This window comes from Aethina tumida, chromosome 1 (genome assembly GCF_024364675.1).
Source record: "Aethina tumida isolate Nest 87 chromosome 1, icAetTumi1.1, whole genome shotgun sequence".
Lineage (NCBI taxonomy): Eukaryota > Metazoa > Arthropoda > Insecta > Coleoptera > Nitidulidae > Aethina > Aethina tumida.
Window position 1 is genome coordinate 37,471,112 of NC_065435.1, and position 15,557 is coordinate 37,486,668.

The window sequence follows — 15,557 nt, forward strand, 5'->3', positions numbered from 1 at the left end:
TACATTCGATTAATTTTTTTAATTATGATCATTCAGTTCTATTAATTAATTTATCAAATATTAAATAAACATGTAAATTGAATTTATTAAAATTTTATGAAATTTTAACTGCTCGACGAAAATACATTTAAATTATTTTTTATCATTATTGAATCATAAGGAGCAAATAAGAAAGTTTCAACGTACGTAGTATGTACGTTCTATGCAAACGACGACTAAATCTCTTGTCAATTAACGCCGCGTCATCTCTAATCTGTTTCGGAAAACATAAGTAGAAAATTCGCTTGGCACAAAAATTTCATCGTACTATTATTATATTATTATTTTCAAACTTTAAGTCACATTTGTTTATATAATGAAAAAATTTCATGATGTTCATACGACGCTTTTGTTTTATTATTTATTATTTTATACATATTTAGATACACAATTATATCAATCCTGTATAACGATGATACATTGATACACATAAACGACACACCTCCTTAACACTTACAAAAACAAAATACAATTTTAATCATAGGAAACTTCATAAAACATAAATCGTAGCGAAACGCTGCAAAGTAGTATCCTTCCTTTTAAAGTAGCTCAAACGCCTCGTCCAAAAATAGTTCCAACATCACAAAACTCATAACCTTAGATTACACAAAAGTGCAGTTTATAAACCAAAACATTACCAAATACTATTTATAAAATATGATGAAAAACACACTATTTACACCTAATCAATTGTGAGTTTGAAAATTTTCTCCAAATTGATCAATTAATAAACCAATTTATTTCCAGTAACAATCAATAAACTACCAACTAGAACAAAATCGAATAATACAGGAATAGAGAAAAAGGAAAAAAACACTTCATTTAAAAAGACATTTTTCAGAAATAAGAACAATGAAAAAATACCACCAGCTCTTTCTATTGATTGTCTCCATCTCCAGTCTCAGCTTGTTTCTGATCTACAGACATGAATACAATCGTCTCCATTACATACTGGAAGTGTTCAACTTTTTTGGACAGCCTTGCAACTTTTCCCAACTGCAAAAGTCTTCAGGAATTTTAATGGAGCACGACTGGGGCCCAAAACCGTATTTCCAACAGGACGAAGCCGGACTGGTTTATTCCAGCTTTTTACTCGACAAGCAAGTTAAAACTTTATTGCTCGTGAACGACGAAAGAAAAATTGCTAAAGGATGTTTTTTGTGGTTGGAAAATCGGAAGAAACCGATATTAGGATTATTCAGTTATCAAAAAGTTGGCACAGACAATAATCTGTACGCTTACAATTGTAAATTTGACAGTTTGAACAACAATTTCGACGACTTGTACGCGGTATCGTACAGTTTCAGACTTAAAAATTTCAACAACCTGACCAAAATACAAATCGTTGTTAACAACGATAACGAACGGTTCGTTTTCAACGCGACAATTTGCGTTTTGCCCAACGTCTACAGCAAAAAGAAACTCGTAGAATTCTTAAGTTTCCACAAAATAATCGGCGTCGACTCGTTTATCGTTTACGACAAAGAAATTCCATATAAATTAGTCAAGTTCATCACAAACTTGAATATGAACGTTTCTTTCTTCAAATTTAATATTGGCGCTAACAACAATAACGTTGTGAAAAGTTTAATAGAAACCGATTGTTTTTACCGAACGAAGAAAAAAAGTAAATTTGTTGCTGTCTTAGAACTAAACGAATATTTAACTGTTAAAAACAACAACAACAACAACAACAACAACAACTACATCAATAAAATTCAAGACGTTTCCTTTAACAACAAAGACAAAACGGTGGTTACGGTGCAAAAAATCTGTTTAGATTTTATCAACAATAAACCGATCGTTCTAGAAAATTTTCAAGTCAACGACGATTTCGTTGCCACCAAAATTATTTATAACAACTATAATGACAAAAACGTCGATTTTAATAAAAATACTGTAGTCATCAATAAATATGTTAAATGTAATTTGGAACCGAAAAACAGTCATACAGATCGATTCATGCAGATCTTCACAGACGATTTGTATGGAAGCGTTTTGGTACAACTCTTAATTAAACAACAAATTTAATTAGCAAATAAATCATACAATCACTTCGTTCTCGTTTTATTCAAACATAAACAACACACACATTCAAACCGGCAATGCTATCAACTGTAAAACAATAAAACTCTTAGAAATAAAATTAGTAAACTGTTTTTAACAAGTGGCGCATTAATTAATAAACGTCGAAGTGGTTAAAAATAGTTCATCAATTGATTCAATCGAACCAACCATCTGTATGTACCACTGGATGTAACTTTAAATTAAAAACAAACAAATTTTTTACTTGGGTTGGTAGTACTGTTTGTTTATTTACGATCAAACATCAAAATTGAAAGTGAAAGCTGAGAACGAATTCACAACGTTTTCTTTAAAAATGTTAGAAAATCGTTTGGAATCCAACGTCAATTTGAATAGCGTCATTTGCGAATTGGAAAAATCAGAAAAACTGTTCATAGAACAGCTGTCTAAATATGAGGACTTTACAATGGATAAATTCGTCGAAGATGTCGAAAGACGAAGGTACTAGTAAACTTAATTCTTCATTTTTCTCAGTTACACACATTTTTTAGAGAGAAAGAATACGAAAACGTAAAAAGCGAAGTGCGATTTGTTGTCGAAAAACTACAAGAAAAACTAAAGAATTTTCAAAACAACAAATTTCCCTCAATCGAAGGTGAGAAAACGATTGATTTGATTGAACGACGATTCACATTCATCACAATAATCTTCAGCTCTGCCAGATTTCAAAAAGGAAATGCTCGAACTTCAAACGAAAATCACAAATTTGAAACAAAACTCCCAACAAACGTTGGCCGTTTTGAAAATGGAGGAGAAAAACTTGACGAAAGATTTACAAAAAATCAGCGAAAGCATCGATTTGACTCGCAAACAAAGTGCAATCACGATCAAGATACCTAAAATGGAAGCGGCAATCAACGAATCCGGCGATAAAATTAACAAAGTAAAGGAAACAAAGGATTTTATGGATTTCGTTCATTTAGTCTCGGACGAGTGCGGACTCACTTTCGACGATTTTACGATGTTTTTGAACGTCGCCAAGAATAACGACGACATTTACGACGTTTTGACCACAGTCTCTAAGCAAAAGCCAGGTTGAAATCATCATTTTCATTTTGTATCTTTAATCAATCACTTTTTTTTTCTTTTTTAGAAATACCCGAAGAAATTTGGTTGAGAATCACCGAATTTTACATACAATTTAACGAAATGCGAAACAGAAAACCGAAAAAATTGATGTTCGATCGAAAAAATTCGGAAAAACGAGTCGACAATTTTTTGAATTTGGAAACGATGAAGGAGAATCTGCTCGAGTGGAAGGTGAATACTTTTTAATATCGTCGATGAAGTAATCGTTTGTCTGTGTCTGTCGATTACAGCTGAAAAAGGAGGAGAAGAAAAAAACGGTCGAGGCGTACGACAAATTCATGGAAAGGGAGCGCAAAAGATTGAACGAGCAAGAGCGGAAGCGTAGAGACTACGTCAAAAACATGGTCAATCTGTGGAAGCTGGAGAACGAACGTCGCAACATCGAAAATCGAGAAGCGAATCGCGTCGAGAAAACGCTCAAGTCACGCGAAATCAACAAGGAAATCAAACAGTTTCAGAAACGTGACGAAATCTATCTCAGGAATAAAATGCGACTGACCGAAAAGGTGAAGAAGCAACGTGAAAGCGTGAAAAGGACGCCCAAAACGAAATCGAGCAAGCTGATGATGAACACGAAACAGTTCATGAACAGGATCAAAAAGACGAACGAGAAAAAGGACAAACCGACCGAAGGAAACATCAGGAACATCCAGAAATTGTAAGTGTCGTTTCTTCGTCGGTTCCACGTCGCATCAACTCGTTTCGTTTTTTCTTTTTATTACAGTTTGACGTTTCTGAACGAAAAACAAGTCGACGAATCGCCTTTTTCTCGTCTGAATCGGATAGTTTTACACTAAAGTCTATCTGCATATATTGTTTTCTTTTCCAAATTCTCCGCACTTTTCTTATGATATGTTGTGAGTATTCAAAATCGACATTTGTGTCGCTGATATAGTACGTTTTTCTTTTTTACAGGGCGATTCCGCAGTGGAGAAAAGGGTTGCTTTGATTGGTCCGTCAACCTTCAAATAATCTAGTCCATTATCACTCATCACCCCTTTTGTCGTTTCATATCAATAAAAACTGACAACGTGTCGTTGTTCATAAACTAATCAGGTTTTTTATTTTTAAATTTCAATTTATTTCAATACATCGACCGTACCGTTTTATGCTCTTCTCTACGATATTGATTGCGTTTTCACATAACGCACAATTGTCGTTTCTTATAGGAAAGAGAAACAAATACACTTGTTCAGGACTTACCTAAAAACAATAAAAACCGTTAGATTAATTACGCAACTTTTATATGTATTTGTTACCTTTAATGTCAACATCCTTCGTCTTATCGTCTGGCCTTTACGTTCGAAACTATTTAATATGGTGGCTGCAACAAAAAAAAAAAAAAAAACATTAAATAAAAACTAAAAGCATAATATGTAATAATAAAAATATGTTATTGTTTTTAAATGAATTAGTCAACTCAGTGTATTCTAAATGTTTTACGGCACTTTGTTAATCATCTTTACTTTATTTCTCAATGAAGAAAGTTGTTTATTTGCAGCTATATATTTTTATTCGTGTGATAATTTTTATTCTAAAATCAATTTGTATCTGTCTATCTTTTGATTTCGGTACAAAAATATCCAAAGTAAACATAAAATTAAATCAACGTACTCACTAACTAAAAAATCAAACGCCTCCATTTGTTTTTATTAAAAAATGGTGGAGTCGCAAAAAACTAGAATCTAGATGTATAAAAACGAAAGGAATTGCTTGTCCCAATTATATATTATTTTCGGTTCGCAGCCCTGTTACATGTGGCCGTTGAATATCGTTGAACGAAATTGCCATTTATATTATCACAAAACCCTCCGTTTTAATTTGAAATTTTTGACCAGCCGAAGATAATAGCAGATGTCGCTTTCGACATCGACGTTTTAGTTCGACTAACGTATAACAGATGGGACACGAATCCACTTTTCCTGTGTTTTCAACCCGAAGGAATATTTCGGCCATTTTAACGATGTTTCTGGCTTTTCCGATTTTCATTTTTCCGTGAATATTAACCGGTACACAAGTAAATCGCATCGTTCAATTTTGTCGAGCGCCGCGTCGTCGCGGGTAGTCGCCGTCGACGCCGTCGTCGTTGTCGTTTCCGAAATATTGTTCCTTGTTAAAATGTGAACGAAAACAAGTTTGTTTGATTGATCGTTGTGACGAAAATAAATCAAATCAATCACGGTGCGAAAATGAACAAGTTTCACTTTGTGTGTTTCATTCTTTACACTTTGGCAGGTAAGATTATTTGTTTATTAATTTACTTTACCAAGTATAAATTACTACTATTAATACTGATATGTATGTGTGCACGTATTAATTTATCATTCATAATTCTGAATGTCCGAATCTAGTTTGCTTTGCCGAACTGGATGATAAAAGCGAAGAGGTGAGTGAGACAAATCATTAATTTCATTAATGTTAACGTTAATTGTAATTGTTAGTAAGGGTGAATAGAAAACAGATCGTTTCGACTGATTTATTTATTGCTAAAAGTAAAATGAATGAATAATTAAAATTCGTTGAGCAAGAGGCGAAAAAATCGATAGGGAACAAGTGGAATGTCAAGGTTAAAAAATGCACGTTTTCTTTGAAGGAACTGGATTCGTTGACGATGATTCAAACGTCGAACGAAACGTTGGAGGAGGAACGACCGCCCGATTCGCACGAAGCGATGTCGCAGCGGCGAAACCCCCTTCAAGGCCGACACCAGAAGATAAGGGAGAGAAGGAGCTACGAATTTTTGATGGGCCTCATTAACAACAATTCCAAATTTGAACTCACCAAAAACGACCAATTTAACAGCAACAGCAACAACAACAACAACAACAACAACAACAACAAACTGGTACGAACATTGAATGTAATAAAATGTGCAGGGACCGATTAACCGACACAACTAACTATTTGTTTGTCGACAGATCGAGAAGGAAGAATTCGAAGCGACCGAATTGTTGCTGGAATTGATGGTACGAATCGCCGCGAATCCGAACCAGTGGGAAAAAGTGCACAATCTGTTGGGTAACTAGATGATAACTAAAAATCAAATCGTTTGCATTTCTACCGTGAATTTCTGTTGGCTTTTTCCAGAGAAAATCGACAAAGACATTTCGACATCGAAATCGATATTGAACGAGTTGAAGACAAATCCACAACAGAAACGCATAAAAGTGGAAGGCCACACCGTCTCCACAACCGAATCGACGTCGTCGTTCAAGAAAGAGAAATGGCCTGACTTCGAAAAGTCGCAACCGAAGAAACCGTATCAGAACGCGAAAAACTTTGCGTATCACAGAGTGACAGGCAAACCGATTTACTTGAATAAAAATCCGAAAGCGTACATCGCCGTCTCGGTGATCGCCCCGAAAACGAAAAACACCGCCAAAACGGTCGAGAAAGATGCCAATTTGGATTTGGAAGATGAACTGAAGAGATTGAAACCGTGGACGCACGAACAAAACCTGAAAGACATGGAAACTTTGAGATCGAGATGGTTGATTAAATCGGGAAAATAACAGATTCATAATGATGATTCACTTTTGTAGATATTTAATCATATCACGTGTAAAATATATTTATTATATTAATTATTGTTGTTGCACTTAGATTATTAACTATATACATATAGTACAGTAATCAAATAATTAAATAAAACGTTTATTTAATTACAGTGTTTTTTATTCATTATAATGATCAATATAAACAAATAATAATTCTCTACTTTTAATACTGCAAAATTGATAACCGATCGAAGTATAAAGAAATATCCCCTCTTCCTTACCTCTTTCACATCTACTCATATTTGTCTCATGTCAGATACATTTTACTTTATGACAACTGAAAAAAATTTATTGACTCGACAAAGAGTTTCAAACGGCGACATATGCGGATAATCTCCACTCACACTTCGCCATTTTCATTTCCATGGTTTGAATAAACAAACAACGATTTGTGTCGATATGTCTTGGAAGAATTCAGTTCCGCGCCGTTTTTTTAACCGTTAACGTTGTTCGTTTAATGACAGTTTAAAATCTAATCGGAATCAAAACATAACCTATAAATTACGTACACACGGATTTCGGTTAAGCGAATGAATGTATAGTTTTTGAATATATAAACATGTTTATAGTACCTGTATCTGATCAATTATTTTGGAATCTACATATGCTAATAGAATAACCGAAATAATCATTTGTTGCTTCGTCCGCAACATGTTTGAACGCCAACGTTTAAAATGAAACGGACCGCGCCGCTTTCCTTAATAACGTTGCGCGGCAAAACGTTTCGATTTTCTGGTAACCAACACCAACCTGAAACGTTGAGAGTCACTAGATGTTCAGCCGGGATTTCGAATTCTGTCACCGCATTTATGTTGGCGATTAATGCCAACTTGAAATTGTGCGAGCCACGAGAAAATATCGTTGCACGTTAGTTTTTAGGTTGCAGACTTGTCCCGAAGGCGCAAAATCACTAGACGGTGAAAAAACGTTGAGTTTTTCTGTCACAAATGTTCGAGATTTCAAATGTAAAGCACGTGTTCGTTTTTAAAACGGTTTTCGTTACTTTTAATTTTTATCGTTTCAACTAACCGTCGTCGTACAGTGATCGAAAGCAATGCCGAAAAAAGAAAACTTACCTGATTTTCAAGATTCTCCGCGGAGATCGTCGAGATTAAGTCTGAATTCTGTGCCATCTTCGATAAAAACCCGCAGAGGATCGCAAGATACGGTGACTTCCACTCCTAAAACGATGAAAACCAGAAGATTATCGCAAATCCAGGACAACGAAGAGAAGGAGAATTTGGAGAGGAACGTTTTAAGGAGAAGAGGTGAGTTGTAACCGATTATTTTCTTCTCGGGGGAAAAATAGAAGGTGACGACAGTTTTTGACGGTTTTCCTCTCTTTTCAATATTTTAATTTATCGTTGTGTTATACTAATAATAATTTATATTTAATTTTTTAATAACGATTTCCTATCCACTTCCTTCATTTATAACAACAACACAGACAATCCTCGTTTAGTCTAAACAATTTTAAGTGTGTATATTTTTTAAAGACGAATCATTAAATTATAATTATTAATAACGTATAATAATAATAATTTTTTCACCAACCAATATTTTGCTGTGATATTTAAAGTAGTGTTTTCTGTCCGTTATCAGAATCTACCACTCCACCACTCTGAACCACTTGTGATTGAAAACACGTTTAGATTCCGAATTAGCTGCTAATTAGTGACCATAAATGAAAAAATAATTAACGTATAATAGATTATTCGAATTAGAAATTTAAAATTGCGCTCGCACTGCCATCTGTCTATTAAAACCTGAAACACATTTCTATATTGATCAGCTGATTTGATTGTGTTATTTTCCAGTGTCGTAGTTAAAACAAAAATAATCGATTGACCGAGAATTATTATAAAGTATTAATAAAGTTTAGTTGTTTTTAAACAATTCTGAAAACTTGAAATTGCCTCTCCGAAAGCAAATTGTGAGAAATTGTACAATGAAATATTTTCACAGCCTCTCAACTGATCGAAGAGCCGGAAGAAAAACCGTCGCCGAGGCGACAAACCAAAACGCCCAAACCGGAAGAGAAAGGAGCCGAGGAGCCGAAGAAACGCGGACGAAAACCGTCCATAACCAAAACAAGAAACGAAGTGGAAGATGATAAAGTACAAGACGAAGAACCCAAAACTCGAATGACAAGAAGAAATTCCGTTGCCAGGGCCAAAAGTGAAGAGGAGGAAAACGTCCAAGTGGTCGAGACCAGAACGCGAATCACCAGAAGAAATTCCATCGCCAAAAACAACGAAGAAGCGGCGGAAGAGACACCGAAAAAAATTACCAGAAGCAGAAGAAGTTCTTTGGCAAAGGACGACGAAGGAACGGTACCGAAAATTACGAGAAGCAGACGAAGTTCCATCAACAGTGTCGCCGAAGAGAAACCGACCGGTCCCAAAACCAGAAGACGCTCTTCTGTGGCGGAAGAGGATCGCGAAGAGAAAACCGTGACGCTGACCCCGATTAAAATGAAAAAGAAACAGGAGAACTTCGTCGATCCGAATTTGAGCGTGATTTGCGAATCGGAAGACGACACAAAAGTTTCGCCACGGAGATCACCGAGAATCAACAAGATGGGAGGAAGCGCGAAGAAAGAATCGCCGTCGAAACGTTCGTTGAACACCAGCGAAAACGAAGAGTCCCCCAAAAAGAAAAAGACCGAAGAAAATAGTGAAGATGCGACCGAAAAGAGTGCAGAAGAAGAAACCAGAAAAAATTTGGAAGAGGTCGTCTTCGTATTGAACGAAGAGTTTGTCGATAAAAAAGAACAACTGAAATCGATGAGTGACGATTACGAATTTCAACTTTCCGATGAAGAGGAATCGAAGAACGATCAAGTTTTGGCCGACAAAAACGAAGAAAAAGTTAAAGAACAAGAGGAAAACGAACCACCTAAAGAGACGACGAAGGTTCCGACCAAAGAAAATGAAAAATCAGATGTAGAAATCGATTCCGATTTGGAGGCCAAGTTGCTGGAAGAAGACAGTTGTGAAATGTCTAAATTACGCTTGGAAGAAACGGTTTTAGAAGAAAAATTAAATAAATCTTCGGAAAATAATATAAATGGCGATTTAGAAGACAGCGACGATGAAGTGGAATTCAATTTCAAAAACAGAGGAAATAAATCAAAAGATACATCACCGAAATTGGGACGGACCGAACAGGATTCGGAAAATTCAGCAAAAATTGAACAAAACCAAATACAACAAGCTGTTAATTCATCAACAATCGGGCTGTCTCCCGAAACAAAAAAGAACGATAATCGCAGATCGTCGGGCAAACGTACTTCCCTTAATTCGTCCAAGTTAGAATCGGAAAGAAAGGAATCTGATTCCGTGGTGACGTCGAAAGTAGAAGAAAACGAAGAACAAAACAGTCCAACTAGTTTGTCTTTAAATTCTTCACAATCAGAAGAAAACTCAAAAAAATTAGGCGACGAACACAACAAACGTGTTTCTTTGAATTCGTCCAAATCAGAAGAAACATCTACTGTGGGAAGTGGGACTGGCGAAACGTTGAATTCTTCAAAAATAGAAATAACCACAAGCTGTTCCGAAGTGCAAGAAGAAAAAATATTAACCAATTCAGAAGAAAATTTAGATAAAAATGAAGAAGCACAAGAAACCTTGATTAACCGATCAAACTTGAATAAACTTTCATCAGATGACAATACCGAGGAAGAATCAAAAGAACAAGCCAATCCAGAAGAAATTACCTCTTCCAAAGCCGAAGAAGGTGACGAAGAAATTAATCGTGCGGAGGATCCCGAAGAGAAGGGAGTCAGTCTGAACACCTCAAAATTGGAATCGACGACTAGGAAGAGCTTGAATTCGTCGAAATCAATATTAAATTCACCGAAACAGAACGGCGAGACTTGCGCGTCTTTAAATTCCTCAAAATTGATAGAGAACAATCGAGTAGAAGTGGAAATAGAAGAGATAAAAAAACGTGATTCTCCAAACTCATCAAAAACAGAAGAAAAATCTACTACTTCTGAAACAGAAAAAGATACGTTCAAAAAGCCGTCGAATATAGAAGAAAATCTAGAAGAGAGCAGCGAAGATGAGGATTACGAACCGGCAAACTTATCGAAACTGGAAGACGGTCTTTCGTCTGGAACGGAAAATGAAGGAGAAGAAGAATCGTTCATGAACAAATCAAACTTGGAGAAAAACTCGACGGGCGGCAAAAACGAAAAGAGAATCAGAAAACAAACAAATGTAGAAGAACTTGCCACTTCTAAAGTCGAAGAATACTTCAAGAATAAATTGGAAGAGAGTGATGATGACGAAGATTCTGATGAAGAAATGGATCAAGAAGTGTCTTGTGAAGATGAGAAAGTTAAAGAGACGAGAATCAGTTTGAACTCTTCAAAATTGGAAGGAACCACCAGGAAGAGCTTGAATTCGTCAAAGTCAAAAGAAATCTCGCCGAAACAGAAAGAAAGTCGTCCATCTTTAAATTCCTCAAAACCGGTGGAGGGCAATGGAAAAGTGGAAGAAGCCAAGAAACGTGATTCTTTAAATTCATCAAAAACAGAACAAAAATCTACCAGTTCCGAAACAGAAGAAGGCGTATTCAAAAAACCATCAAATATAGAAGAAAATCTAGAAGAGAGCAGCGAAGATGAAGATTACGAACCGGAAAACTTGTCGAAACTAGAAGACGGTCTTTCGTCTGGAACCGAAAATGAAGGTGAAGACGAATCGTTCATGAACAAATCAAACTTGGAAAAAAATTCAACAGACGCCAAAAACGAGAAGAGAATTAGAAAACAGACCAATATTGAAGACTTTGCCACTTCCAAAGTCGAAGAATACTTCAAGAAAAAATTGGAAGAGAGTGACGGGGACGAAGACTCAGATCAAGAAATGGATCAGGAGGAGGTTTCTGAAGAGACAACAGCCAGTCTGAACTCTTCCAAATTGGAAGAAACAACTAGGAAGAGCTTAAATTCGTCGAAATCAATAGAAAATTCTTCGAAACAGGACGGCAAAACTCCCACGACATCTCCAAATTCTTCTAAACTGGTAGAGAACAATGAAAAATTAGAGGATACTAAGAAACGTGATTCTTTAAATTCATCAAAAACGATAGAAAAATCTGCTGCTTCCGAAACACAAGAAAGCACATTGACAGAAAAGTCAAATATAGAAGAAAATCTAGAAGAGAGCGGTGAAGATGAGGATTACAATCCGGCAAACTTATCGAAACTAGAAGACGAACTTTCGTCTGGAACCGAAAATGAAGGAGAAGAAGAATCGTTTATGAACACGTCAAACTTGGAGAAAAACTCGACGGACGGCAAAAACGAAAAGAGAATCAGAAAGCAGACCAAAGTAGAAGAACTCGCCACTTCCAAAGTCGAAGAATACTTCAAGAATAAATTGGAAGAGAGTGACGATGACGAAAACTCTGATGAAGAAGCGGATCTAAAGGTTTCTTCTGGTCAAGATGAGAAAGTCGTTGAAGAGAAGAAAGTCGGTCTGAGTTCTTCTCCAAAATTGGAAGGACCAACCAGAAAGAGCTTGAATTCGTCAAAATCAAAGGAAATTTCACCAAAACAGAAAAAAACTCGTGCATCTTTAAATTCTTCAAATCTTGTAGAGGACAATCGCAAAATAGAAGAAGCCAAGAAACGTGATTCGTTAAATTCATCAAAAACAAAACAAAAATCCATCAGTTCCGAAACGGAAGAAAATGCGTTCAAAAAACCATCAAGTATTGAAGAAAATCTAGAAGAAAGTACCGAAGATGAGGATTATGAACCGAACAACTTATCGAAGATAGAAGACGACGGTCTTTCATCGGGAACCGAAAATGAAGGAGAAGAAGAATCGTTCATGAACACATCAAACTTGGAGAAAAACTCGACGGGCGACAAAAACGAAAAGAGAATCAGAAAGCAGACCACAGTAGAAGACCTCGCCACTTCCAAAGTCGAAGAATACTTCAAGAACAAATTGGAAGAGAGTGACGATGACGAAAACTCTGATGAAGAAGCGGATCTAAAGGTTTCTTCTGGTCAAGATGAGAAAGTCGTTGAAGAGAAGAAAGTCGGTCTGAGTTCTTCTCCAAAATTGGAAGGACCAACCAGAAAGAGCTTGAATTCGTCAAAATCAAAGGAAATTTCGCCAAAACAGAAAAAAACTCGTGCAACTTTAAATTCCTCAAATCTTGTAGAGAACGATCGTAAAACCGTAGAAAAACCCAAGAAACGGGATTCGTTAAATTCATCAAAAACAAAACAAAAATCAATTATCGAAGAAAATCTAGAAGAAAGTAGCGAAGATGAGGATTATGAACCGAACAATTTATCGAAGATAGAAGACGGTCTTTCATCTGGAACCGAAAATGAAGGAGATGAAGAATCGTTCATGAACACATCAAATTTGGAAAAAAATTCGACAAAAGACAAAGTCGAAAAGAGAACTAGAAAACAGACAAATGTAGAAGAACTCGCCACTTCCAAAGTAGAAGAATACTTCAAGAACAAATTAGAAGAGAGTGATGATGCCGAAGATTCAGATAAAGAAACGGATCGAGAGGTTTCTTCTGATAGTCAGAAAATTGAAGAGAAGAGAATCAGCCTGAACTCTTCGAAATTAGAAAAAAACAGGAAAAGTTTGAATTCTTCAAAAACGTGTGAGAGCGTGTCGAGATCTGAACAAAACTCACCAAACTCGTCAAAATTGAAGGAAACAAGAAAGAGTTTGAACTCATCGAAATCACGGAAAGAACAAAATTCCGAACCGGAAGGCGAAGAATTGATCTTAAACCTGGATTCTTCACAGAATTCGGACGTCGAACAAAATTGTTCGCTCGATGTTCTATCGAAAAAATCACTTGTAGACGAAAGCGACGACGACGAAGACTTTAATCCCGATTTGGAAAATGGCGACAAATCGGAGGAGGAAAATTATGAAGAGACCGATTTGGAAGAGAGCGTTTTGTTGGTGCAAGAAACCGAGGAGATGTTGAAGAACGAAAATTTAGACGTGAAGCGTTCTAAAAGGATCAAACTTGATTTGGGAGAAGGAATTGAAAACAAATGCGAAGAGGTGAAGAGATCGAAACGAATGAAAATGGATGACGAATCGGAAGCGAGTGTACAAAAGAAACTGTTGGACATTTCCGGTTCTGGAAGTGGAACTGAAAATGGAAGAAAATCTTTGAACTCATCCAAATTGGAAGAAAGCTTTACCGCTGAAGTTGAAGAGAACACACAAAAGCCCAATAAGAAAAAGTCAAGAAAATCTTTAAATGAAGTGGAACCTAAAGAGTGCACGGAAGAGGAGGAATCTGCTAACAAGTCCGGAATATCCACAAAATTGGAAAGAAAATCACTCGAGAAAAGAGGTAAAAAATCCAGAAATTCGCAGATCACTGAAGAAATTTCGAACGCAGCGGACCCATCCGGAAGGAAGTCTTCGAATGTTGAGGAAACCGAATCGACAACAACCAACTCCTCAAGTCCCGTAAAAGAGAAATCTACAAAACTGCAAGAAATCGAACGCGATTCGCAATCGAAACTCGACATGCTTCTGCAAAACGGTCCGATCGAATCGGAAGAAGATCTCGAAGAAGAAAGTGAAAGAGAAGAAGAGGAGGAAGCAAACGAATTTCTCGATACGGAAGCGATGGAAAAGAACGAAGAGTCCGAAGTCGAAACGGACGAAAACGAAATAATCGACGATGGCGAATCGGTCGGTTTTTCCTCTTCCGACTCGGTCGATTCACAAGACGATTACGATATGGACGATTCTTTCATTTGCAATTCGGAAAGCGAAGAGCTCCTATCGGGCGACGAAAATTATCTGGCAGATGATAAAAAGGTTGAGAAGAAAAAAAAGAAGAAAAGTCGAATTATCACCGTTGAAGAATCCAGCGATGAAGAGTTCGAAGTGTTCAAACAAGAATTAGAGAAGGGAATTGAGGAAAAAAAAGATACGACCAACGACGAAAAGCGTTCGCCGCCACAAGTTTCGCAGCAGGGTAACGAAAAAAGGACCAAAAAACGTTCTTCGAAAGATCTAGAGAAAGACGGAGGAGAACAAGAAGAAGTAGAAGAAGGAAGCCCGCGAGAGTCACCGAAAAAACGTCGAAGTTCATCGATAAACATACAAGAAAACATCAAAGTCGAAGAAATTAAGGAAGCTGCGTTGAGCGAAAGAATCAATCTGGTTGTCGAAAGTTTTTGCAGTTCCGTTCAAAAGGGTGAAATATCGATGAACTTGTCGCTCCAATATGACGAAGAACCGAAGACGAAAAAATTAAAGAAACGCAGAAGCAAAAGTTTAGAAACGAAAACGGTCCGACGAAAAGATACGTTCGGCATTTTGGGCAAAGAGTTGTTAACGGATGTGAAAAATAGACCGAAACGTTTGTTGAAACCGTCGGTTTCAGCCGCCGTTTCGCACTGGAAAAGCGAAAGTATTGCAGTAAAACCTTCCACTTCGCAATTAACAAGAACGGAACGAGATACAGGACTCGAAAGGATTCACAAGAAAGATTTTAAAAATCAAATGTTGTACGATTCGAAACGTGTTAAAAGAATTGATAGTGCCAGTTTGATTAAGAAAAAACTTGTTAAATAATTGATTTATTTTAATGTTTTTTTTTTTTTTGTATGAGAAAGGCTGAGTTTTATTTATTATTATTATGATTACATGTGTATTTGATATATAAGTGTTTTAAGAATTTAATAAATTCATTTTTATGACTACACTTTATCATTTCATTGTCACCTGTCTGTCTTACTTTTGGATTCTAAACTTTTCA

At 36.3% G+C, this 15,557-nt stretch overlaps 4 protein-coding genes across 5 annotated transcripts; all 4 read left to right on the forward strand.

The window, feature by feature from the left end:
- The first annotated feature begins 625 nt into the window (after positions 1-625).
- Positions 626-2,096, forward strand: LOC109601447 (protein PFF0380w). Its single transcript, XM_020017691.2, has 2 exons — positions 626-731; positions 787-2,096. Exon 2 carries the CDS (start codon positions 892-894, stop codon positions 2,068-2,070), a length of 1,179 nt encoding a protein of 392 aa, XP_019873250.2. The 5' UTR covers positions 626-731; positions 787-891; the 3' UTR covers positions 2,071-2,096.
- Positions 2,097-2,340: 244 nt separating this feature from the next.
- On the forward strand, positions 2,341-4,265 carry LOC126264138 (golgin subfamily A member 6-like protein 2). Of its 2 annotated transcripts, XR_007546955.1 has the most exons (7): positions 2,343-2,565; positions 2,616-2,719; positions 2,778-3,158; positions 3,218-3,384; positions 3,444-3,871; positions 3,938-4,070; positions 4,129-4,265. XR_007546955.1 is itself a non-coding variant. In XM_049961030.1 (6 exons), the coding sequence occupies exons 1-6, from the start codon at positions 2,420-2,422 to the stop codon at positions 4,160-4,162; spliced, it is 1,260 nt and encodes a 419-aa protein (XP_049816987.1). In that variant the 5' UTR covers positions 2,341-2,419; the 3' UTR covers positions 4,163-4,265. The 2 variants fall into 2 exon arrangements, 1 of the variants encoding a protein (XP_049816987.1); XM_049961030.1 differs by lacking the exon at positions 3,938-4,070 and having other exon boundaries at positions 2,341-2,565.
- Positions 4,266-5,133: 868 nt separating this feature from the next.
- LOC109601450 (putative uncharacterized protein DDB_G0289963) lies at positions 5,134-6,876 on the forward strand. The gene is made up of 5 exons (XM_020017696.2): positions 5,134-5,448; positions 5,565-5,599; positions 5,807-6,073; positions 6,132-6,231; positions 6,301-6,876. The coding sequence occupies exons 1-5, from the start codon at positions 5,403-5,405 to the stop codon at positions 6,723-6,725; spliced, it is 873 nt and encodes a 290-aa protein (XP_019873255.1). The 5' UTR covers positions 5,134-5,402; the 3' UTR covers positions 6,726-6,876.
- Positions 6,877-7,708: 832 nt separating this feature from the next.
- On the forward strand, positions 7,709-15,498 carry LOC109601448 (titin homolog). Its single transcript, XM_020017692.2, has 2 exons — positions 7,709-8,038; positions 8,736-15,498. Exons 1-2 carry the CDS (start codon positions 7,825-7,827, stop codon positions 15,371-15,373), a joined length of 6,852 nt encoding a protein of 2,283 aa, XP_019873251.2. The 5' UTR covers positions 7,709-7,824; the 3' UTR covers positions 15,374-15,498.
- The last annotated feature ends 59 nt before the right edge of the window (positions 15,499-15,557 follow it).